This window comes from Toxotes jaculatrix, chromosome 8 (genome assembly GCF_017976425.1).
Source record: "Toxotes jaculatrix isolate fToxJac2 chromosome 8, fToxJac2.pri, whole genome shotgun sequence".
Lineage (NCBI taxonomy): Eukaryota > Metazoa > Chordata > Actinopteri > Toxotidae > Toxotes > Toxotes jaculatrix.
The window spans coordinates 22,151,561-22,175,862 of record NC_054401.1 but is presented as its reverse complement, the minus strand read 5'-3'; the positions used below and the strand labels follow the sequence as shown (position 1 = coordinate 22,175,862).

Sequence of the window (24,302 nt, the reverse complement as noted above, 5' to 3'; positions counted from 1 at the left end):
ATAACACAACTTTTCAGCCTGGTATTAAGTTACACTTTGACAGATACTTGCATGAAAATGTACACAATAAGAGAAAACGTTGATTTTTACCTGGCTCCAAAATGACCAAGAGGTAAAGCCAAGTGCACGGGACTGGTGAGGTAGTGGCGTGAGTGGCCAGACCTCCAGTAGTCGACATCACGCAGTCCCGGCATGCATCAGTCAAAATGAAAACACCGCCATATTGGCAGGAATAGCGGGAGTTTTGCTGTTTGCCGGGCTAACGACCGCCAGCAGCAATTATTTTCGCCTGCTGCAGTTATACAAAGTAAACATGTTGGATTGCTGTTGCGCGCCGGGATGCCAGAACACCCCGAGGCAAGTGAATGGGAGAGCATTTTATTGGATTCCTAAAGATTCTGAAAGACGACATAAATGGATTACTGCCATAAAACGTGCCAGATGTGAACAGAAGAAAACTGAGAAATGGGACCCTGCAAGCAACAGATTCCACTTGTGCAGCGACCACTTCATATCAGGTACACTATATAAGACTCCCTAACTTTGATGTCTTATTTAAAAAGCTTTTATTAATAGTTTCTGATCATTTAATTCAAACAAATGGCAAGTTTGACTTATAACAAAGGCTGAACTAAAAGAAGCCTGTTGCTAACCAAAAATTCGCAGGACATTTTAGTTACAGGCATCAACTTTGATACCTTCACATCTAGTAAGCCTATAACTACATGTACATTTACTCATGTTGTAGGGAGAGAGAGTGATATCTTTCTGTCACCTTGCTACATCCCTTCCATTTTCACATGTGCCAACCCCAGAGAAGAGAAGAGGAATGCAGTTAGATGTATTCATCAGAAGACAGAAGAACAAACTCAGAGAAGTCATCAGCTGCAGGAGTAATCCTTTCAGTGAATGTACTCGAGATAGGACAAGCGTCCCACTGCAGACCAGATTCTCATAACAGAACCTCGTCTCAGGGAGTCGACCCACAAAGAACTTGAAAATGCTTTCCGGTGATAATAATGATCCAGCAGCTCCATCATGTTACAGTGAAAACTGTAAGCAGTGCATTCAGTCTCTTGAGTTGTAAGGCCGAGACTTGAGGGTTGAAAATATGTTGTTAAAAGAAGAAATGAGTAGAACTGGACTGAATGAGACGAGACAGTTCTGACAGGTTTTCAATCTGTAGCTCCCCATCTCAAACCTAAGTCTGGCCTAACAGGATTTCAGCAATGCATGCTAGCTTTAATTAAGCTTAGAACGAGTTTGTCTTTTGACTTTATGGCTTATCATTTTGGCGTTGATTCAACAACTGTTTCAAAGCTTTTCAAACACTGTATTAGTGTAATGTAGAAGATGTTTAGATGCTTTCACAATGTGATTATTTGCACGGTGAGGCAAAATAAAAGTGAAAAAGAAAAATGTGACAAAAATAAAGCTTTTGTGAATAAATTACCATGTATTCACAGCCTTAAAAATACATCTAGTAAATACATTGTGGTTTTCAAAGGTTTTAGAAAGCTACAGCCCAAGTGTAACACACAGAGTGGAGGTAATACCAGAGCTGTTTTTCAGCCGTGTTAACTGCTCATTAATGAGCAAAATTGTGTGTTTTCCTATTCTTATCATGTGTTTATCACGTAATACCTAGTAGGGGCTATTATATTATTATAACGTTATCATGTTAATGCTGTGTACTTAAGATTAGCACAGGAGGATATGTAAGGTTGTCATAGGAACAGTTAACCTGTTCAAACAAAGAAGGAACAGTGAAGTTAGTTCTTATCCTGTTTTTTTTTTTAATTGATTGAATGAGTCTGGGTGTGTGAGGCTGTGCTCAGTTCTTAATAGTTTGTGGTCTTGGTATCTAGAGAACTTTGTTCTCTTTGCTCCTCTTTAAGTATTAGAGTCACTCTTCCTTGTCAGAAGTGGTTGACATGTCAAATTTAGTATAACAACTGTATTATAAACTGTCTGGCATCCAGCATTACAGGAGGGACTGAGGTGTATTTGTTTTGCAGTGCGTGCATAACAGGCTTTTTCAGGTTTATTCATACTTAAGTGTGTTTGTCTCTGTGATGGGTATTTCATTTGCGTACGTGTCAGTCTTTACCACGTATGTTTTTCGAAATACCTTTGAAACATCATTTTGATCTTTACAATAACAATAAACCTCTGTGATGAAACCAGCACAACCAGCACAACCACTGCAGCTGTTTGATGCCTGTTTAATATGTTACACCATGCATGTGTATACCTTTAAATCCAGACATATGTGTATTATTGTGTGATATGCATTACCGTGTGTGTGTGTGTGTGTGCGTGTGTGTGTGTATTGGGAAGTGGCGGGTGTGTTTGTTCAGGAATGTACTGGCTCACGTCATGCTGCAGTCTCTTCTTCTCTCTCTCTCTCTCTCTCTCATTGTGTGTCGCCATCCTCACTGTGTCGTTCGGCTTCTGCTCTGACAGATGATAGAAAAGTGAGAGAAAGAAAAAGATAAAGATGGTGGAAGTACACTGCAGTTGTGTGTTTATTCACACACAGGAGGGAGAGAGAAAAAGAGAAAGCACTCTTTTGACCAATATGGCCTTTTAAAATCTAATGTTTCTTTCTTAGTGTTTCTGGATTAAAGCTGCCAGTGTTCAATATTGTGTGCCAGTTTGAAAAATTCCTGCCAAACACTGTTTCTTGGCAGGATGAAAAATCCTCATTTTAGCACTTTAAACTCTATTGAAGCACAGGATACAATTAGTAATACCAGTATTAGCACTGCGGGTGTAATGGTACACAAAATTCATGGTTTGGTGCGGTTTTGGTTCAGCGGGAAAAGCAAATGTAGAGGATAACATTTTAGTATTTATTTTCTAATGGAAATCTCAAACAGTGGCTCATTCATCATAATTTTTACTGGAAAAAATGGAGGCACTAAAACACTGGCATATGGTCAATAAGAAAAACAAATAATAACAAATATTACTATGTCAGTAACGCTCCATCACGTTAATTAGCATAATAGTTAACACATTATATTTTGATTGTTTAATCTGTATACAGTGTGTTAATTTGCACGCTTTAGATGTGATTGTACAGGCAGATTTTTTTTTTTTTTTTTTACCTTTGGACTGAGCCAGTCTATATGTTTTCCACTGTTTCCAGTCTTTATGCTAAGCTAAGCAAACTGTCTCCTGTCGGTAGCTTCATGTTTGCCGTACAGACATGAGACTGGTATAGATCACCTCATCCCAAATTCTCAAAATGTCAAATAATTTGTTTTAATTAGTGGCCGTGTCCAAATTCTACTCAGTGTAATTGGGCTGGTAGTGTCTTTGATCTTTGTGTCAATATGTTTAATACCCCACTGGATCCAAATAGATACAAGAGAAAATATTTTAGGAAATCAGTAACAAGAAATATTATTTTTTATTATTATTTTTCAGAATAATATTAAAGTGTTTTGTTTTAAAGATTTTTTTAAAGATTTTTTTTTTTGGTCTGTGCATGAGGTGAAACTTGGACTTTCGGTTGTTGCACAGGAAACAAATTATTTTTTTGATTTCCTTTCTATGACTTTATATCAATTTTTGGGACTTGTGCTTTTCTACCACGGCTGCTTGTTAACTGTGCATTGTGCTGCTGTCTGTGTTCTCTCCATCACAGCCTGTTCGGGTCCACTGTTGCAAATGGTTTAGCAGGTTTGATCATTGTAAGCAGACAGTTTCCATCCGATCCGCTTCTCTTTGTCCAGTGTCACTTTAATTTAGTGGGACACCCTAAGGCTGATAAATCTGAATAACATCTGAGACTATTCCAGCTCTGGTTTCCTGCTGGTGTTAGCCACGCTAACAACACTGTGTGTATGGCTTAGACATCCATGTGCTAATTTTAGTTCATGCTAAGACATAAATCTAATTAATGTGTAGAAGGCTAATGTATCAGCAATTACTTGGTTCACAGAGAGTATTGAACCACAGAAAGCTGCATAGTGAATGAGATGGTTCAAGACCAATACATGTACCATTACATCGCTAATTTAAAACTAAAGCTTCAAATATATTCCTGCATGTCTGCATGTGATGTTTTATTACAGTCAGTTCAGAAAAAGAGATCCCCATTAACAATTGGTGTGAGCCCTGATGTGTGAGCCCTGTAATACATACAGTATATTATGAAACAAACTGATTCATATCCATCATATCTGAGAAAGAGAGGGAGAAAAGAGTGAATGGCAGTGAGATGGAGTGCTGTGCAGGGGTGAAAGATGTGAGGAAAGAGAGAGAGAGAGACAGAGAGAGAGCCAGTGGCAGTGAGTGTAACATGTAGTGCATGGAGAGGAAGGTGCAGACCTTGATGAGCCGATAGCACATTCACAGACAGCAAGCCAAGCTGTGGCGCTCGCTCGCAATGCTATGCTAATGATATGCTAATCATATGGTAATCTGCCAGCAGTATTCCACCTCACTGGAGGGAAAGGCAATCTGGGAGGTCTTTCACCATTGGTTGGAGACCAGGGACTTCCTGAAGTCATAGTTCAGGACAAGAAAACACACACAGACACACACGTATGATGGATCTGTGTGCTTGCAGGTTCCCAGAGGAGGGAGTATGCAACTAACAGGCAGCCTGGGGAGAATAAGAGTGACCAGTCCCTCACCTTCAATGACCCACTCTGGCCCATGCAGTGGGAACTGGTGGGTGTAATTGTGTGTATGTGTGTGTGTCTCTGTGTTCACTGGGCTTATCGGGAAGTCTCCTCTCTCTCTCTCTCTCTCTCTCTCTCTCTCTCTCTCTCTCTCTCTCTCTCTCTCTCTCTCTCTCTCTCTCTCTCCCCTCAGCTCTTGTCCTCGTGGTGAAGGATGTTCCTCTGACAGGCATAAGTCAGGCAGGCTTTCATGTGTGACTGGAGAGAGAGAGAGGAAGAAGATATGAGGGAGGCAGAGAGATTACGGAGAAAGAGAGAAAAGGAGAGAGAGGAGGTGAAGGGAGTTGTCCGTGTTGAACTGAGACAGATGTCGGGGATTGATGAGGCTTGGAGTAACACTGACACACAACTGGGCTGCAACAACAAGACAACCTCATCCCCTCTGCATAGTCTTGTTCTCACTGTTTGATCAATATGTGTTTGTGAAGACCAACAGGAGAGGAGAATTGGTATGTTTGGGCATGAAAATGTCATTTTATACCCTACACGAGAACACAGCACAAAATATCAAGATGATTCAGTAGCTGTATTTACAACCTTTTATTTCATTAATAATCCAAATACAGTAATAATCAGATAAAACTGACAACAACAAAAATGTTTCTTTAACCTACACATTCATAGAGAAAATGTGTATATAGTGATATAATGGCTCAGTCAAATTATGACTTCATTCAGAAACTGATTAATTAAAGAAAGTAAAGAGGAGTGTGTAGTTCAGAAAGCAGTACACTCCAGCTTTAGATACTTCATAGCTTTGGGTTCTTTCCTGGACACATTCTGGTCAGTACAAAGAAAATGCCAAAGCTTGATACCAAGCCCTACTAATAAAAATGCACCTGTCCATCTTTACAATAGTTGGCCAACATTGCAGCTCATCTTTCAGATGGTTTATATGAAGCATGTGAACAGGACACCTTATGCATTTACTTTTTTGTTCCTTTATAAATGTATGTATTCACTTCATTTCACATCATTTGACCATTGCCACCTTTAATAATTCTTACATTTCAAGATCATGGTCAAAAGCATAATTTTAGCCTGTATTTAGATTATAAAACATCTCTGGTATGGTACAGAAAATGATCTTGACATACACACAAACACACTGCTCACATAGCAGGGCTCAGCCAATCATCACCGCGGATGTTCTTGACTGACGTGTGAGGGTGTACTCTGACAGAGGCAGGAGGGGAGGGAGGTGTGGTCAGAGATTCACCAAGGCAACTGGCAACAGATTGATTGACACCTCAGCTCTTGGGGCACGATGGAGGGGTGAGAGTCAGGACGGGGGTGGGGGGTAGAGGAGACAGACGGAGGAAGCGAGGAGGGAAGATGAGGAGGAATATGAGGCAAAAAGTGAGAGAAAAATCAGACACAACTTTTCTATATGAGAGTTAATGGTTTCATATACTCACTGTTCTGATTAGAAATTTTGATGTGATTGTTCATATGTGACAGTATGATGGAGAATTTAAATACAGATTCAACTACGTATATGGATTTCATAAACTGAACATTAGAACATATCAATAAATCAATAATCAAGGTAAAATGTAATCCATTTTTAAAGTTGAGGACATCTTTCTCTCTCTCTCTCTCTCTCTCTCTCTCCCTCTCCCTCTCCCTCTCTCCCTCTCTCTCCCTCTCTCCCTCTCCCTCCCTCCTCCTCTGCTCTCATTCTGTTGTGTTTAATCAGCCTCTGGTGGGTGTGGATATTGATTGAGGGTCAGTAACCAGCCCAGGGTTGGTGACCTGCCAGGGACCAGGTGGGCATGCGTGGGCGTGTGTAGGTGTGTGTGTGTGTGTGTGTGTGTCTATAGATGCTTATATACAAATATTCATAGATATAGATGTATAGACATCGATATGTCTAAATGTATGTGTGAATGTTTGTATTCAAAGTGAGTTTTTCAAGAGGCTTCAACTCTGTTGTTGTTATCATGATGGAGAGAGAGAGAGAGAGAGAGAGAGGGGAAGAGAGCACAATGGGGGAAAAAAACGGCTCAGTAGGAGGGTAGTGTGTCTGTGTGTTTGTGTGGTGTTGCACGTGTATGTGTTTGTTGTGTGTTTGGGGGGTTGCATCTGGGGAGCAGTGCTGCTTTGTAGTGTGTGAGAATAAAGCAGATGAATGGAGACAGCTAGCAAGCTAACGTCCACCAGAGCATGAGGACCAGCCCTAGGGAGTGTGCACACACACACACACACTCACACTCATATACACACTCAGGATACACAGACACACGTGCAAAAATACAAACACACACCTTTGTGAACTTGGATGTAAGCCCACAGAGAGGCATCTTGAACACTGACTCACATCACACACACACACACACACACACACACTGTTCATGAAGTGAAAGCCAACAATACGAGCCTCTCACACACTCACATGCACATGCTGGTCTTTCTAGAGCTGTGAGGATAATTATCCATCTCAAATACATACCTTACCCTAACTCTAACCTCAACCGAATTCTAACCTGAGCCTTAAAATCAAGTCTCAACCCTCAAACAGCCCTTTGAAGTTGTGAGGACCAGCCAAAATGTCCACACAATCACAGAAAGACATGTACACACACACACAGAATCATAATCATTCTCTGAAGCACTGGAACACAACCAATCCTAACACACACACACACAGATATGCTCAAACACACATAAATACATGTATACAGAGTTGCAAAAAAGTTCATGCCACACTAGAGCACAAAACAAACACGTTCACACTTTTTCTGTGCAGAAGACACACAAGCAAACAGAACGACAACAAAAGAATTTCACTTGTTTCTCTGCCTTTATTTTCAGCTGCCCCTCAGCTACACAATGCAAATGCACACACACTCTCTCTATTGCTGGCTCATACACACCTTTTACAGCAAATGTGTTTATATATACATCTATATATATATACACACACACACATTTTATGTATCGTGTACTGCATGTTTATAACTGGATGTATTTAGTTTGTGGGCCACTGAGGCTCATGGCAGTTAAAGTGATGGCTCTTTTGCCTCACCATGCCGGGGTCACTGCTGTGTGTGTGTGCGTTGTGTGTGGGTGGATTTGTGGTTTGAGGTGCAAGGATGAAAAATCTGTCTCAGTGACTCACATGAACTCTCTGGGCTCCTCGTGGGCACTCTGAACACATGTATTGTGTCCGAGTGCACTGAACCACGGGGCTGTGGACAATTCTCTCACATAAACATACAACCCAACAGCTTACAGTACATACACGTAGGCCCATTCATGCACACACAGCAAAGACTCTGCAGAAAGCATATTCACATACATTATAGAAATCACAAGGAAGCAACATTAGTAGACAGTAATGCACAGTGAGGTCCTGACAGGGACAGGGTTGGGTTTTATTGATACTATCACTGAATATTGGCCCTGCTTACTCTACTTTGTGATGCAGGAAAAATGTTTTTATGGGATATTTTTGATAAACACTAAAAGCTCAAATGAAACAAAGGAACTTGTCGTGAGTAGGAACCGAATTTCTTTGTTATTTTGGCAGCAACGGCAACAACGTTAATGGCTTTCTGACCACTGTGTCTATTGTTATGGCAATGAGCATGAAAGGCAAGACAACTGGAGCTGATACAGAAGATGACTAAGAGCACAGCAGTCTAAGACTGTGGATATCTGTAAATTTAGGATGTTAGTTCAACCTGTGGTTTGCCAAATTACTAGCATTGCCTCCTTTATAGGCAAAAGTGTACTTGTCTGGACAAGTGCTGTCATCATCAACAGGGATAAAGTGTAAACCCATTCAGTCATTGTGAAGAGGGAGACAAAAATGTTCGTAACATAATTTATCTAGAATGTTCCATTTTTCCAAGTGCAAAGCGCAGAATCATTTAGAACAGATCTCATCAATATTCTCTTTTCCTAACTTAGCTAAGGTTATATTTCTGCAGAGGTGGCTCAGTGCAATAATGCAACATAAGAAGGTGCTGCACAGTGTAATGTAATATAAAATAATGTAATGGCTATTTCACTCTCAGTATTCAAGTACATGATTGCTGTATGCTGCATGATTGCTCAAGTACATGATGCTCTGCATATGTTTTTTTTTTTTTTTTTCTGATTCAGTTATCAATTATTTGGGACAACAGCACAACATTACGTAACATGGAGAAGAAGCTGGGGTAGGATGAATATATCACGAGTAGGAAGAAAACAGTGTCAGCAGGTGGAGTCACATGTCTACCTGAGCAGCCAGGCAGGCACGTGAGTGGATCAGGTGGGAAGCGGGAGCAGAAAGGCAGCAGTAGCATCTAAAGGGCAGGTGAGGAGTTGTAGAACAAAGGAGATGTTAGAAATTCACACACTAAAGAGAGAAAGTGGGAAGAGAGAAGGAAGGAGAAGAGGATGATACTGATGATTGCACGACAGGGACGAGCAGGCAGAAACACAAGTGCGATTTCATGCCAAAAGGACTGATCTGCATAAATATAATGTCTGCTTTACCAAACCAAAGAATGTACAAACAGGTGAATATTTAACCCTGTGAGACCTGAACTATGAAAGAATGGTCAGAAAATTCTAATTTTTCAAATATGAACTCTTTATTTGTCCCTTTGACAAAATGTAAAAAAAAAAAATTAAAAAAAAAAAATTCTAAGTATATTTTTTGTTTGTATCACACATGTCAAAACATTTAGAAAAGTGAGGAGTGTCTACCAGGAGTCAGTATACGAGCATAAGAGTTCATCTAAAAGGGTTAAATGCAAAGTTTATGCTTGATGGTGATGCAATGAGTCCCAGAAATGTGGGTATCATATATGATACGTACGGGCTCACAGGGTTAAAAGAGCTAAATAGTGTCCAATGAAAATGTTAGTGATAGTGTACTAATTTGTCACCGGCACAATAGTACTAGTCTTAGACTGTTTTGTGAGTGATGCATTTAGGTTTATGTTTAACAGTAAACCATCTTCATTGCATCAGAGCTTTTCAAGTTGTGATAATAATTTTGTTTGTGTGTGTGTCTGTGTGTCTGTGTGTGTTCAGTTTGCACAGGGCGAGTACAACTCCAGTGGGTTTGACCTGAATGTGATGCCAGTTTGGAGCAAAAACATCACGGGTGATGGAGTCGTGGTCAGCATCATCGATGATGGTGAGTTTAAACTTCGCTACGACAAACACGCTCTTACACACTGGTTTTCAGACTGATTGGATCTTTTCACTGGATACACAGGTACATACTGGCACACTGTGCCATATTTCATATTATCTGTTTAATATTTTATACGATTTGCTTTTGTGCGATATGTTGTGAAAGGCAACAGTGTGCTTTATTAGAAGGATTTTACTTTGGTGAAGACTTGTGAAGTTTGGTGTGATAGAGCTGAACTCTGGCCCTCAGTGGAGAGGGTGAATGATTTATGTTACCCCCCACCCCACCCCCCACTCATCATCATCATCACCACCACCACCACCACCACCACCGTCATCTTCGTCTCAGTCACGCCACAATGAGAATTCATTTCTCTCTGATTGCTGGGATATCTGGCAACAAGGGAAATGAGAGAGCGGCATCTTATGGGCTCATTCATCAAGAACTAATTGAAGCCTCACTAGTCTCAAGTGCTGATAGAGCTGGAGTAGTGCTGGAGTGTGCTGTTTGTATGTGTGTGTGTTAAAGTGTTCATGTGACACTTTTTTTTTATTGAGTTAGAGTGCCTCTGACTCTGCAGTATGAGTGTGAAAGTGGACTTGGAGAAAATATCCTACACAGGTGACACTGTTCTAAGAAATGGTGTGTGTGTGTGTGTTTTTGCCACTTGTATCATGCATGTGAATCAACTTGCTATGTGTCAGTTATTGCTTCAGTGTCAGTTTTCGTTGTTGTTATGGTGGTGCTGTGGACAGAAGGCGTCCTCTCTGTTCTGCATCCCTCTGCATACAGACAGAGCCTGTGTGTGTGTGAGAGAGAGAGAGGGAGTGTGAGTGCGTGGGGGTGGCGAGGGGTGGAGGGTGGATACAGAATGAGCAAGCAAGCGAGAGAGAAAGAGAAAGAAATTAAATAGAGGAAGGATATAGAGGGAAATGTCAGGAGAAAGCAAAAGCAAAAAGGATTCAGAGAAGGGGGCGAGTGTGTGTGTGTGTGTGTGTGAGACAGAGAGTATTAGACTTGCACCACTGAATCTCCTCTCCTCTGAGGCTATTGTACTCTGCTCCACCTCTCTGTATTGATTCCACTGGGCAAGAGCTCCCTCACTCTTTCTCTCTGTCTCTTTCTCTCTCCTTCTCTCATTTTCTTAGTCTTTTCCCCCTCTTTTTTCTGTTCCTTCTTTGTTAACTAGGAGGTGACTTCTTCCTCTGGCCACCCTTCTTCTTTTTTTTTTCGTCCTTCCCCCTCCTCCTCCTTTTTCTCCATCTCTCCCTCCCTCCCTCCCTCCCTCCCTCTCTTCCTCCCTCCCTCCCTCTCTTCCTCCCTCTCGGACAGTCTGCCTCTCACAGCTGAAGGATCATGTACACGTTCACCTTTAGCCACCTTTCAATCGATGCCTATTGATTTTAATATCACAATGAAATAAATTATTTTTCTTTGAGTGAAAGCGCCCCAACCACCTCCTCCTCCTCCTTCCTCCAGCCCTCCTTCGCTGTCTCCATCCTTCAATTCAATCCCTCTGTTTTAGAGGTAATGCAATTGGCATCTGAGGCCGGGCCTCTGCAAGCGTTGAATCACATTCACCGTGCCATCTTCAATTTGTATGCCCGTGTTTGGGCTTGCTTCTGACTCTACTCTTTCAGGCTGTTCTTTCATTTTTACACCATTAGATATATTTGCTTTATCTTTCTTTTATTACTGTGCTTCCTGGACTCTAGCTTGACCCTCAGAAAACATGGCTCAGTAAAACCAGTGACGTCAGACAGCAGTTTTGTGCTTCTTCCTGTTTGCCAGTTTCTTCTCGTCCTTGAGAATGTGCATAGATTTAAATCCACTCCTGACCATGTGTACCAACGAACTCTCAGTGGAAATCCAGTGTAATCACAAGTAATTCCTGAATTACAGACACACAAACCATCTCTACTGTCAGGCACAGGAGCATAATTGGTAGATTGTCACCATCATTCCTGGAGACATGCATTTCGGTCGTTAGTCTGAAAATAAGGTCATTTTTTTATCCAGAGTAAAATGATTCCATTTTGGCCTCTGTTTTTGTCTTTGTTTCTCTAGTGCTACATCAGATAGCACCTGTGGCTCCTTCTTAGAGATCCAGAGGATGTTAATGACATTCAATTGAAATCAGTCTTCGTTGATAAAGAACTCAGTCCCATTCATTTAACAACTTAATAGAGCCTGATATATTTTCAGTTATGGTAAAACTGTTAAAAGTCCTACAATTAAAAATAAAAGCAAAGCAAATGTATAATCTTTGAATCACACTGAGCTTTTACTATTCACAATGGGTTTTTTGTTTTGTTTTGTTTTGTTTTGTTTTGTTTTGTTTTGTTTTGTTTTGTTTTGTTTTGTTTTGTTTTGTTTTGTTTTGTTTTGTGTGTGCCCTTCAATTCTTTATTTGACTTTTAACTTTCTCCGATACTGCATCTTTATCTTTGAACAAGCCAGCTGTGGAAGTGTCAGAGAAAACAAGGTGTTTTTTTTGGATTTCATTTATTCTTAGGGCAATGTAGGGTTTTCATCGATGACATGTTAGCAAGAGAACGTTTGACATTAGTCAGTGTATTTGTGAGGTGGCAGCAGGGGTAGCTTCAGTTCAGCCAATCCCCTTTCTGTGCACAGGCAGGAGACATTAGCTGTGTTGCAAATCAATGCTACATACTAATCCTATACTATCTACAGGAAATGATTTTTGGGAGCTGTTTCATCACTACGCTCAATTTACTTACAGTTTTTCCAGTTTAGCAGCTCCTCCGTCTGCTTCATCCGTTTAATGCATTGCATTGTGGGAGAATAATATGCATCAACAGAAACTGACCATATTTAGCATTCATTCAGTCTGCTATGGGTATATTTTATTCTGTCACTTTTCTAATTTGAACACACTACATCCTAAAAGTCTGCTCAGAATTAGTGATTACTATGCCATACCATATTTGGTATTTTGGGGTAGTTTCTGTATGTAAATGAACCTGCATGTGCAGGTGAGATTTATCATGGTTCATTGCATCAAGGTGTGAGCACAGGTACCATGTTTTTCCTGTGGGCAGTTCATACACACCCCTTTTTAACATCCTCTGTGTATGCTTTGATCAATGAGGCTCATGAACTGTTTCATAGCAGGAATAAAAGACATGTCACATGCTGTGCGAATCAACATAAACAGTAGTCATTAGGCTGTCGTCCACTGATTATGACCGGTGAGTGGGTTAAGAATATAGATTCATCAGTGAAATTGCATCCACCCCCCGCCCACCTTGTCCCATGACAGCTCCACAGTGTCCCTGTCACCCTGCTATCAACACCGACCTCTGTCCCTCATGGCCGCACGCCCCAAAAACACTCCAGTATTGATCGGCGTTTACGCCATTGTCATTACTTGTCATTGGTACACAGGGAGACACGGGACACAAATTAGACGGCAGAAGGGAGGAGGAAGGATGGATGCATGGATGGATGGCTGGATGGATGGCTGGATGGATGGATGGGTGGGTGGGTGGAGAGAGAGACAGGAGGGAGACAGGATTTACACAAAGAAGACTGAGCAGTCTCAAAGATAATTCAGTGCGCTCAGTGTCCTATAATGCAGGGCTGTTTATGTCAAACTGATTTGCAAAGAGCACGGAAATGGTCCTTTTAAATAAGCTATCTGACTGTGCTCTATGCTGGATATCAGGATAATGTGTAGGATATATACAGATAAACATCGATTTGAGCCAATCCTGTTTTCTTTCTCTTTACTGCACTCTGTTGTAGATGCAGACATTAGACCATTTCTTCTCTTTTATGTCCTAGGAATTAGAGACCGCACAAGGTTGAAGATGGTGGGATTTTATAGTTGCACTTTGAAAAGCAGTCCACCGAGAGAATAATACCAGCCTAATACAGATGCAGAGCTGTATTTAAGTTGTCATACTGTACGTATTTATCTGTTGATGTAGGAGGTGTGATAAAAGATTTTATGGCTGATTAGGAAGGCTTACGTAGCTGTTGTAAGAGGCAGAGCAGTATTTTTGATATTCTACAACCCCAGATGATTGACTTAATGAGGTGTGTCCATACAGTATGAGAAGCATTTACTCTACTGTCTGCTCATGTTGTGCGTCAGAGTTGTACTGAGTGGGTCAGAGTCCTGCAGAATAACTGCGTCTTTGACAAGTCAATTATAATGAACTTTAGTATCTTCAGCACTTGACTGTGCCAATTTAATTTGCTTTCTTAGGTCATTGTATCTCGGGTGTCATCATACGTAGTCTGTACCCGGGGAGCTGTCATCTGAAGGCTTTGCAGAGCACTGCCGTTATTAAAGTAACAAAAATATTAGTCATCCAAAATGTATCCATATATCCACCATATTTCACTAGAGCCACTGGTGTGTGACTTACTGATTTTCTAAAACAGCAGTAACGTACCGCTGCATCTAAAAGAAAAAATAAAACTATTACATAAAGAGAACAGCTACAGTATAGGTCCATACGTAGTGACTTAGCCACGCACCAATGCAAAGTTACTGTATACTTGATTGAATTTTATCGTGTTAACTTAGTGTCTGAGCACACACTGTATTGTCATTATTCAGTGTAAACACAACAGGCCATAATTTCTCTGATCTCTACGCATTTGAGAAACATACAAGCCACAGAACACACTGCAGGCTGCTGTTTGAGTTTCTCCTCAGCACAAAATAAGAGCAATTACATGATTACCTTTCACGAAGCCACAAAGTCCTCAATAGGTGTCTAAACAAAGTGGTTGCCAAGCAACACAAAAGTACCTGTATGAGTATAATTTTTGGTTATTAAAATGAGTATTTATTTTATAATGACCCTAAGCAGGCCTCAGTTGTGACTGTCCTGTTTATATTTTTGAACGTTGTAATTAACTGCCTTTTTGGAAGTTGTCTTTTTTTTAAATTTGGCAAAAATCTGTCGCAGTTCATTTTGAGTGTTTTATCCTCGTAGGGTTTTTTCAGGCAGGTGTTTTCAACAGAGGGAGCCAAGGTTGGCAACTGTGTAATAAGATAAATCTCATCTTTACAATGTGTGTCCCGGTACCTTTACATCAGTGTCCATAAATGCTTGTGTTTGTATGCTCATGGTGTGTATGCATCCATGCATTAAGGCAGGCTTCTGGCTTAAGTCCAAAGAGTGTCAGAAGTCTGCGTGTGCATGTGTATGTGTGTGTGTGTGTGTGTGTGTGTGTGTGGGGTGGGGTGGGAGGGCTGTTTGGTAGAAATGACACTGGCCGGCTATGTAAAAGTGTGTCTGACAGGGGGAGCGACGGAGTCAGCGCTTTTTTTTCCTCCCTCCTCGCCCCCCGCTGTTCAATCCATCCAGCTGCTGTCACCACAGGGGAGCAGACAATCTATCAAGGCATCGGGATGCATTCTCCTCACCTGCGCCGCGCCTTTAATGAACAGCCAACATGATCCCGGCTGACAAGCAGGAAATGGATGTAATAAAGATTGTTTCTGCATGCTCTTTGCATCCCTGATAAATCACCTCGCTGTGCAACAGATACGGGAGCCACATGGAAATTTGATTTCACACGGCAAGGGGGAGGAAGAAGAGAGCAGTGGGGGAAAAAGAGAGCTGCTAGTGGCAGGGTCACTCTATTTTATTTCCCTTTTTTCTCCAGCGGAGCAGTGGAGCAAGGTGTGTGGGGGTTGAATGGAGGGACTGTTGTTTTTTTCTTTTTCTTTTTTTTTTTTTCACCTGGGCTCTCACTTATCCCGCCAACGCTCTGTTAAGCCGGGAACATGCCTCTGTGCCTGTAAGTCTATAAACAATAACAGACGACGTGCAGACGTTCACATAGGTGTCTGTCATCATACATACAGTAGACGTAACATTAATGCGTGCGCTAGGGGGCAGGGCCGTATTTACCAAAAGCAGAATACACAGGAGATGAGGAAGAAACCTGGAGATGGAAACCCATTTTCATTTCAAGAAAATAAATCTACTAAAAAATAAATAATAATAAAAAAATAAAGCACCCCCGTGCTTCCTGATACCCTTCCCTTCTCTACCACACTGTTTGATACACAAGACCACAAATTTACACTACATGTAGAGTCTGAGTGTGTATGAGGGTACTCTGGGAGCATCTGCAAATTACAGTTAACCAGAAACCCTTCTTTGTAGAAGTGTGTGTCCACTTCAGTATTCTCAGTGTTCCCATGCTGTACACACACACCTCTCCCTTCTATGTATATCTGTTTTGTTTATATTCTTAAAAACACCAGGGCAATCAAACTGTTTTGAGTCATTTTTAAAGAATTAGGTCAAATCATGATCTAATTTGACATCAGTTGTCCCTGATCAGTTGTCCCTCTATCAGCTGTAGCTGGCCAGCTAATTAAGCTAATTGGTGGTCGATAATGATTAAAAAGTCCATCTCTGGCTGAAATACATGAAATTGTGCTAAAAGAGGGAGGCTACAGCTGAATGTCCCAGGAAAAAAGAAACAGCGCAGTTCTTATGTTGCAGTGTAGAACTCCTTAGTCCAAGATCAGTCTGTTATTTCCATCTAACTTCACTCTGCTTAGCTCGCACACGAAGCATTGGCAGGGTTCACAGGCCTAACCTCCAATTAGCATCCAGGCCAGAAAATACCACACAGTCGTTGTGCTAGTGAACATAAACTGTGGTTACAGGGAACTAATTTAGTAACCTAGTGATGTGCTGTTTAACTTTGGAAGTGACACTTGTTTACTACTGTAGGTAGTTTTGTCATTTTGACTTGATAAAATAGATTTTTTTTTTCTGTGTACCACACGAAACCATATAACCAACAGGATGAATCTTTAACCCACAGCTCTCCACCCCAGGACTTTTTGCAGCAAACATATGAGCGTGCAGGCCTGTGGCACACGGCATCACACTACGCAAGACACATTATAAGACCAAACAAAACCTCACACTAGCAAGCACATGGCCTGCTGTCCAGACCCACTGTAGCACTGCTCTAACAGAAAAGGCATTCATATTGGAGAGTACAGGGAGAGTGAGAGAAATGAGGGGGTGAAGAAAAGAGAATAATGATTAGAGCTGGGGAGAAATAATAGTGGGGAAGCAGGAGAAATACATGGGGAATGGAATATAGCAGAATAAAGGGAGAGCGAGATTGAGATAGGGAGAGAACGGGAGAGGGAAGAGTGAGATAGGGAGAGAGGGAGGAAGCGAGGAGGGGGGGATGCAGATATGGGGGTGGGTGGGTAATTTATGATTTAATCTAATGCAGTCTGGACCTGCTGTAAGTCACACAGACCTCAGCTGGGAAAGCGAGGGAGGGAGAGATGGAGAAATCGAGAGAGAGACATTAACCTTTCCTTGAAGCGAGTGTGGAGCTGTTTTATCTGACCACCATCCACCCCTGTAAACCTTTTCTCCTCTCCACCTCTACTTCCCGCTCCTCAGACATCACCAACCGCTTCTCTAGGGCTGTGTTTCCCAAAAGTGTTATGTAATCGCGATCAGCTTTGGTTTCACTGAGCTGAAGGAAGAATCTCTCCATCAGTTTATGTCGATTTTGTCAACTTTGTGTCGCTGACTGATAGAAAATTGTGGTAACTGAAGCCAAGCTTTTCTCATGTTGCTGGAAACACCTGATGTATTTTGCTCAGGAAGTGATACCTACATGTCTGCCTACACTTCTGATGTGTTTCTGTTTAGAGCAGCAGTATACCAGGGTAGAAAAAGAAACTTGGAAGAAACTGAAACTTCATCAACAGAATAAAGCCCAAGGAAAAATTTGTCAGAAAACCGCCCACATGAGGCAGCGTGGTGAGGGTGCATACTACATGGGCGTAAATGCCCTGAGTGGTGAGTCCTCGGTTTGACTCCCAGCCAGCCAAACCATTTGCCATATGTAATTCCCCTACTTTCTTTTTCCCCAAATTTCTTGTCTGTCACTGTCCCTATCAAAATAAAGGCATGAAAATGCCAAAAAGAAAAAAGAAAAAAAAAAAAAAAAGCCGCCCACACTGCTTGATTGACAAGTTGTTTGCTGGGATGTGCAGAGAAAAAGGAACCAAAAACTGAGACAAGCTCAATAACACAATGAAAAATTCAAGGTTTACAAAATTTCACATCAGCAAATCATGTATGTTCTTCACACCCTCATCTTTTACCTCAGTATGAGGTAACTAACAGTCATTCTGCAGCATAAGCTGCCTCAGGAATCAGTTGTTGCCATTGGCGTTGCCACAAGCATTTTAGGCTCTTTGTACTTCTTGAAAAATGAAATATGATTTTGATTTGATTATCTGTGACCACGCCTGTGTCACATAGACCACACCTGTGTCACTTAGATATATAATGTTTTGGACCCAGAAAATGAGTTACTTGAGTAATTGAGTGAAATATCACAGATAATCAGTATGATCGATAATCCGTTGTTGCCGCTGGCATTATAGGTGCTGTCTTGAAAAAAAAGATCTTTGTTGCAATATATTTGATCATACACATGGAATCAGTCTGTAATGATTTAAAAAAAAACAAAAAAATTCTGACGTAACAACCAGTGGTCATTTCACAACACTACAGCTTTACTTATAGGAAAAAGCAAAATTAGACAGGTTTTGATTTTGTTCAATGTCAGATTTCACTCATCGTTGTCACCATCTCAACACGGACCATATCATGCTTTAATCATACTCCACGCCATAACTGTGCTTACATTCTGTCATTTATCTTGTGACATAGAGTGACAGTGCGCTACGCAAATACTTGCAGAGTTATATCAAGGGAACTTCTGTCTCACCTTATCTCATTATTAAATAGCAGACTGCCTCCCACAAGTCGCTGCCTTTAGGGAGCGAGGGGAGAACATGCAAACTCCACTGGCTCCACAGGATTTAAAATCAAAACCTTCTTGCTCGAGGTGACAGCACTGACCACTGCACATCCATTTTGTACACACAGATTAAACAAAAGCAGTAGTAGAATTAGAATTACAAAATAGAGAAACAGCATGAAAGAATTAAGAAAATAAAGGATAAAACATAATGGTGGTACGGTGGTGTAGTGGTTAGCACTGTCTCTTCACAGCTAGAGGGTTCCACGTTCAAACCCCGGTCTGGGCTCTTCTGTGCAGAGTTTGTATGTTCTCCCTGTGCCTGTCCGGGTTTTCTCCGGGTACTCCGGCTTCCTCCCACAATCCCAAAAACATGCACATTAGGTTAATTGGCTGCTCTACAGTGTGTGTGTGTCTTTGTGTGTCGGCCCTGTGATTGACTGGTGACCAGTCCAGGGTGTACCCTGCCTCCCGCCCGTAGTCAGCTGGGATAGACTGAGAAGACATCAAATACGTCCTGGTGCTGCCAATAGTGGGCAAGACCTTGGCTATGAAACATCCTCTGTACTAAGGATACCTGAAAAGTGGACAAACTACGCATGCACATAAGAAGCAAAACTGAAAGATCACACGGAGAAGAGACAAGAGATGTGAAAAGAGGATGAAGAGGGTAATTGCAGACAACACATGATCGAAGAGCAGTTTATGAATACACGGAGAAAACAGTGGCTGAGTGTCGTGGAGGGTGGTCAGATGAAACAGCTCCACACTCACGGGACGTCACAGCATTAGCCGTCCATCAGATGTGAAACTGTTCTACTGAACTGGAACTTTTACATGATCTGTGTGCAGACATGTTTTCAGAAAGGCCTGTCATTGTCAGTCACAGGATTCCCAGCGAGAAACCAGTCAATCCAGTTGCTTCCTGCTGAGGTTTCTTGTTCTCGGTATGGTTACAAAGAAGACAGCCAATCGCTGCACTTCAAAACACAGTGCACCAGTGGAATTAGCAAATCAGAGAGATGCCATGGGAATGGGCTGCACCAGCACCTACTACCGGAGTGCAACTCTTGTGTCTGCATCAATAATCTTTCTCCAGAGAACCATTTGCCTGGATAAATATTGGTTTTGCGTTGGACCCTGTAATGGCACCCTGTGCAGGCGGCGGGGCCTATAAGTGACGTTGTCTGTCACGCTGTTGGCAGGCTGGCGTGGGAGTCGTTGGCACATTGTGGGGTCTCTCCAACGCTCATTTGAATTTGCTCGTCCCCAATCATGCCACTACACTCAGCGACTACACACTTCCACACTCCACTCACACATCTACTCCCACTACCTGTTTGGGCGCCGGCGCGCTCATTTGCATGAAATAAGATGGAAATGGAGCCCTTATTTATGCCAACAGAAATGGAGTGTGTTATTAAGGGCACTATTGTGCAAAAGAGACGGTGGCGGTAAGAATACATTACAGAGGCTATTTCTGGAGTGGCTCGAGTCACGCAGAGGGTAATGCTTTACAGGTCCCTGATGACTTCTACAGTCTGGGCGCCAACGCTCTGGATGGGCTGTGTGTATGTTTATGTGCATTTTGTATGTGAATGTGTGTGTTTTTGTTTATGCCGGTGTTTGATTGTTTGTGTCTGTGTGCATTTATCTACAGTACCTACAGTGTGTGTGTGTGTGTGTGTGTGTGTGGCTGCATACTTGCTCACGCCTGGTGGATATGATTCTAGGAGATGATCATTTGTATATTGCCTGGTGATGGATGGCTTTCCTGTGATTGACAGGTCTCCATTCATCCAGACTTCATTGTAAGACTGTTTGTGTTGCGCAGGCCGCTGAGGAGGGAGGTAGAGCTCCATTTCTGTCAGGCAGGCATTGATACTGTGGTTTGCAAAGTTCCGTGGGTCATTTTTGTTTTTATAAGAGGCTAAAATGGGACGAAGAAAAAGATTTTGAGGAAACTGTTGCCCATTATTTTGTTTCACTTATTTATACCCTAAAATATAAGCAGATGTTTTTGAAGTGGAATGAAGGTTTGAGAAAATCATACCACTAAAAAAGAAAACATGTCTAAATTCAGCCTGCAGTAGCAGCAGCTTCACAAACAAAATATTTAGAATTCATGCATTTTTGGACATTACTGTGCTCTTCATCACATTTTGTCTTGCCAAGATCTGCTTTGGTTTCCTAAGTAAAATACCTGTGGGAATTCCCTCTGTCAGGTGTCCATTTGTCTTGTCTGTCTGTGTTCTGATCTCTGTCATATGTACTGAATATAATGCCATCTGCAGACCTCATCACACACTGCCACACAACTGTGGTAGTTATGCATAGTTCAAGCTTGGAATAACATCATCACGATAGTATAACTTACTAATAAACTGTGCTAATAAATTAGCTTCTGCAGTTTCTTCCAATCACTTCTCATGCTAAAATAGCAGCCTACACATCAGCTATGTGACCTCTGGGTCAGTCAGTCAGTGCACCGCTTTGGTCCAGACTGACATGTCTCAACGGCTATTGGATGGACCGCTATGAAATTTGATATAGACACTTATGGTGTCCTCTTAATGAGCTGTAATTCATATAGTTATAATAATACAAAATAAAGTGAAAACACAATGAAAATCCAGTCTATCAGGTTACCTCCACACACTAATAACCTCTGCACTGTAAAAATGGTCATGTACTCTCTAGTTAACATATTACATATTAAATCTGAAATGAAGATATACTGTAAAACTTTGTTTTTTTTCTTTTTTCTTTTTGTTTTGGAATTGTTGTTCTCTACCACATAAACCCATCCATAACCCATCCTTATATTTGAAAATCTCTTCTCTTTCTTGTGGCAGCTGCAGCGTGACACTACCTGCCCATGTTGGTAAAACAGACCCTCATTTTCTTGACACATTTACAAACCCCAGCGGACAGCTAGCCCTGTCTCTGATCTGACCTGACCCCAATGACCTTTTGCATCCATCCCAAACCTGAACCTGCTCCACTACTAACCCTTGATTGGCCCCTGGGTGACTCATGACCTTTAACCTCATCAGGTTTTGTGTTCCCAGACTGCCTCTGTGGAGGGAGACCATGCTAGGTGTGCCACTCAACTGTGTGTACGCTACAGCGGCACCCTGACATAAACATAGGAGAGAGTATAGTAAGAGAGGAAGTTGTGATTCTTTAAATCTGTAATAGTATAACAATGATATTAGGACATTATGATTCTCTTTATCTGCTGTGTGTGTTTTGCTTGTGGAATTAGTTTCTTATTTAGCAGCTTTTAGTAAGTGTGTGTGATGAGGTAATGAGGGAGTGTAGTAAAACAGAGACCAGACTTGTTTGTGACAGTTTGTTTTTTTTTTGTTGTTGTTGTAATAGAGTTTATTAGCATGTGAGTGGCAGCCTAGGAGTGCGTCTCATCTGTTGTCTAGAAGGGTGGCCATTTTGAGAACCGGATGATAGGAGTAGAAAAAAACTTGCCTATTAACTGGAAATTCCCCCTCCCAGGGCTAAATTGGTGTAAATAGTATTGTTCCCCTCTCTCTGTCAAAGACATATGGAATGTCGTTTCGCTGATGGCTTCAGTAAATGCTCCAGCCAGGCAGCCGTACAGATTTAACAGATCTGCTCCAACACTGCATCTAACCACTGGGCTGTGTAACTGGCCCTATACAACATTCGTCATGTGATATGTGTCTGTGGGGGGGGGCATTGCATGTAGGCATGCATGCATATTCACAAGCATTATGGAGATGGAAACAGAGCGATTGAAGCAAGTACAGAGAGAAAAGAAAAAGAAGGGGAGGAGAGATGGAGAGCAGAGAGAACTCTTGTTGGGAAAATACACATCAAATAAGCTAATGTCAAGGCCAGTGTGGTCCCATAACTTCTCCATTCAACCAGAGGTCAAACTGGGGTCAAGCTCTATTGATTTCTTTCCAGGCTTTGTGGCAGTATTTCTTTCTACTAATAGCAAGTGCAGGCCTTCACCAGCACTGGATGGGATCTGTGTAATGTACAGGAGAGAGCTATATCTGGATTGATATTGAGACCGTTCCCCTAACATCTCAACGCACAGCACGGTAAATGTTATGATGAGAGAAACAGTGTTTTATGCACAGCGCTTACTAAAAGACAACAGATAGAAGTTTGAATGCATGACTTAGTTTGGATCTGTTTATCTCTGTATACTTGTCACGTGCACACAGAGCTGTGTGTGTGTTTTGACTGTGTTTGAACAGGTTTAAGCTTATCATTTTGCATGTACACTGCATCTGTGTGTGTGTGTGTGTGTGTGCGTGCACGCACTTACATATCGGTGTGTTCCTGTGTCCGCTGGCGCACAGTGATGGATCGCAGCAGTTCCCTGTTTACCTAGCCTCATGATTTCCTGTGCGTGCATGTAACAAGTGGAGTTTGGCAGGATTAATGAGCACACAGCTTGCTGAATGGGTGTTTGGCTCCGCAAAGCACTCCATCATAGCCTGATGCTGCTACCATATCCCTCACACACACACACACACACACACACACACACACACACACACACACACACACACACCCCATGCACTCTACAACTCACCACTTACCCTTGCTCTTAATTACACATGCTTAGCCAAGTCCCATTAAGCAACCCCCCCACTTCCCCCCACCCCCATGCTAAACAATGTTAAAGCATCCACATTTCTCATAGAGTGCAGTGTTTAAATATAGTCTCTACACTGCAGTGTGTAGGAGGGAAATTGTTCTAATACGTTTGCTCCAGAGAGGAACTGAGGACCAGATAGTGATGCTTTATCGAAAGTTTCAGCTCATGCCAAAAATATATTAATTGTTGCTGTGTTTTAATTATTGCCATGTTAGTTTGCGTGTCAGGATTTCAGCTCATATAACTTGGGTGTGTAGTGTGGAGATGGGGGAATTGTCAAGTATTTGAAGAGTTTTCAGGTGATGTACTTTGACAAACCCCTTGGTGGCCATCTTTGCAGTGTGTGTTCTCAGGGAAGCAAAGGAACAGTAATGAACAGCCGATGTGTAATTAAAAAGAACAATCTCATGTTTGGATCGAAAATGTACCATTTTATCAATGATACATTTGAATGATATTGTTTAGGTAGCGTCAGTGCCAGTCTAAAGATTTTGCATGCCAAAGTCAGTTTCCTAGTCTTTGGAAAGTCTGTGACAACAGTTGTATTATGTCTTCTTTGACTTTGTTAAGTTTGCGAGGTTTTCTCAGGTGACACAAACTGCTGGTTTAATGACTATAGTGTTAACTGGAGGAGTCACACCAGTAAGAAGACCAGTAGAAATGATACTGTCCAACCAGTAGCCAAATGTTAAGGCAGATACCATTTAAATGCAACATCCTCAGTCTGATTCCAGCTGAGTTCCTTTGCTGCACGCCACACTCCTCTCTCTCTCCCCTCATTTCCAAGTGAGGGTAAAAATGCAGACTGTGATAAAACTAATGCTTTTCTGTAATGCTGAGGCATTGTGAGGATACCTCTGTGAGGTGTGAGGACTCGCATGCAAAACAGAGGGTGTGGGTGTTTTGATACCTGTCATATGTGACCAGTGTCTGATCTAAAAATCAGGACATCTTGGACACTGTTGCATTGGGTTTTTTTTTTAAAATCTATCTTTCTCAAGTTGGT

General features: G+C 41.7%; 1 protein-coding gene across 1 annotated transcript in view; it reads left to right on the top strand.

Moving 5' to 3' along the window:
• LOC121186588 (proprotein convertase subtilisin/kexin type 4-like) overlaps window positions 1-24,302 on the top strand; it is a 155,447-nt gene that overhangs the window by 27,337 nt on the left and 103,808 nt on the right. The window contains exons 5-6 of the mRNA XM_041045364.1: window positions 4,583-4,686; window positions 9,729-9,834. Coding sequence (XP_040901298.1) covers window positions 4,583-4,686; window positions 9,729-9,834 — 210 coding nt within the window. The remainder of the gene's footprint in view (window positions 1-4,582; window positions 4,687-9,728; window positions 9,835-24,302) is intronic.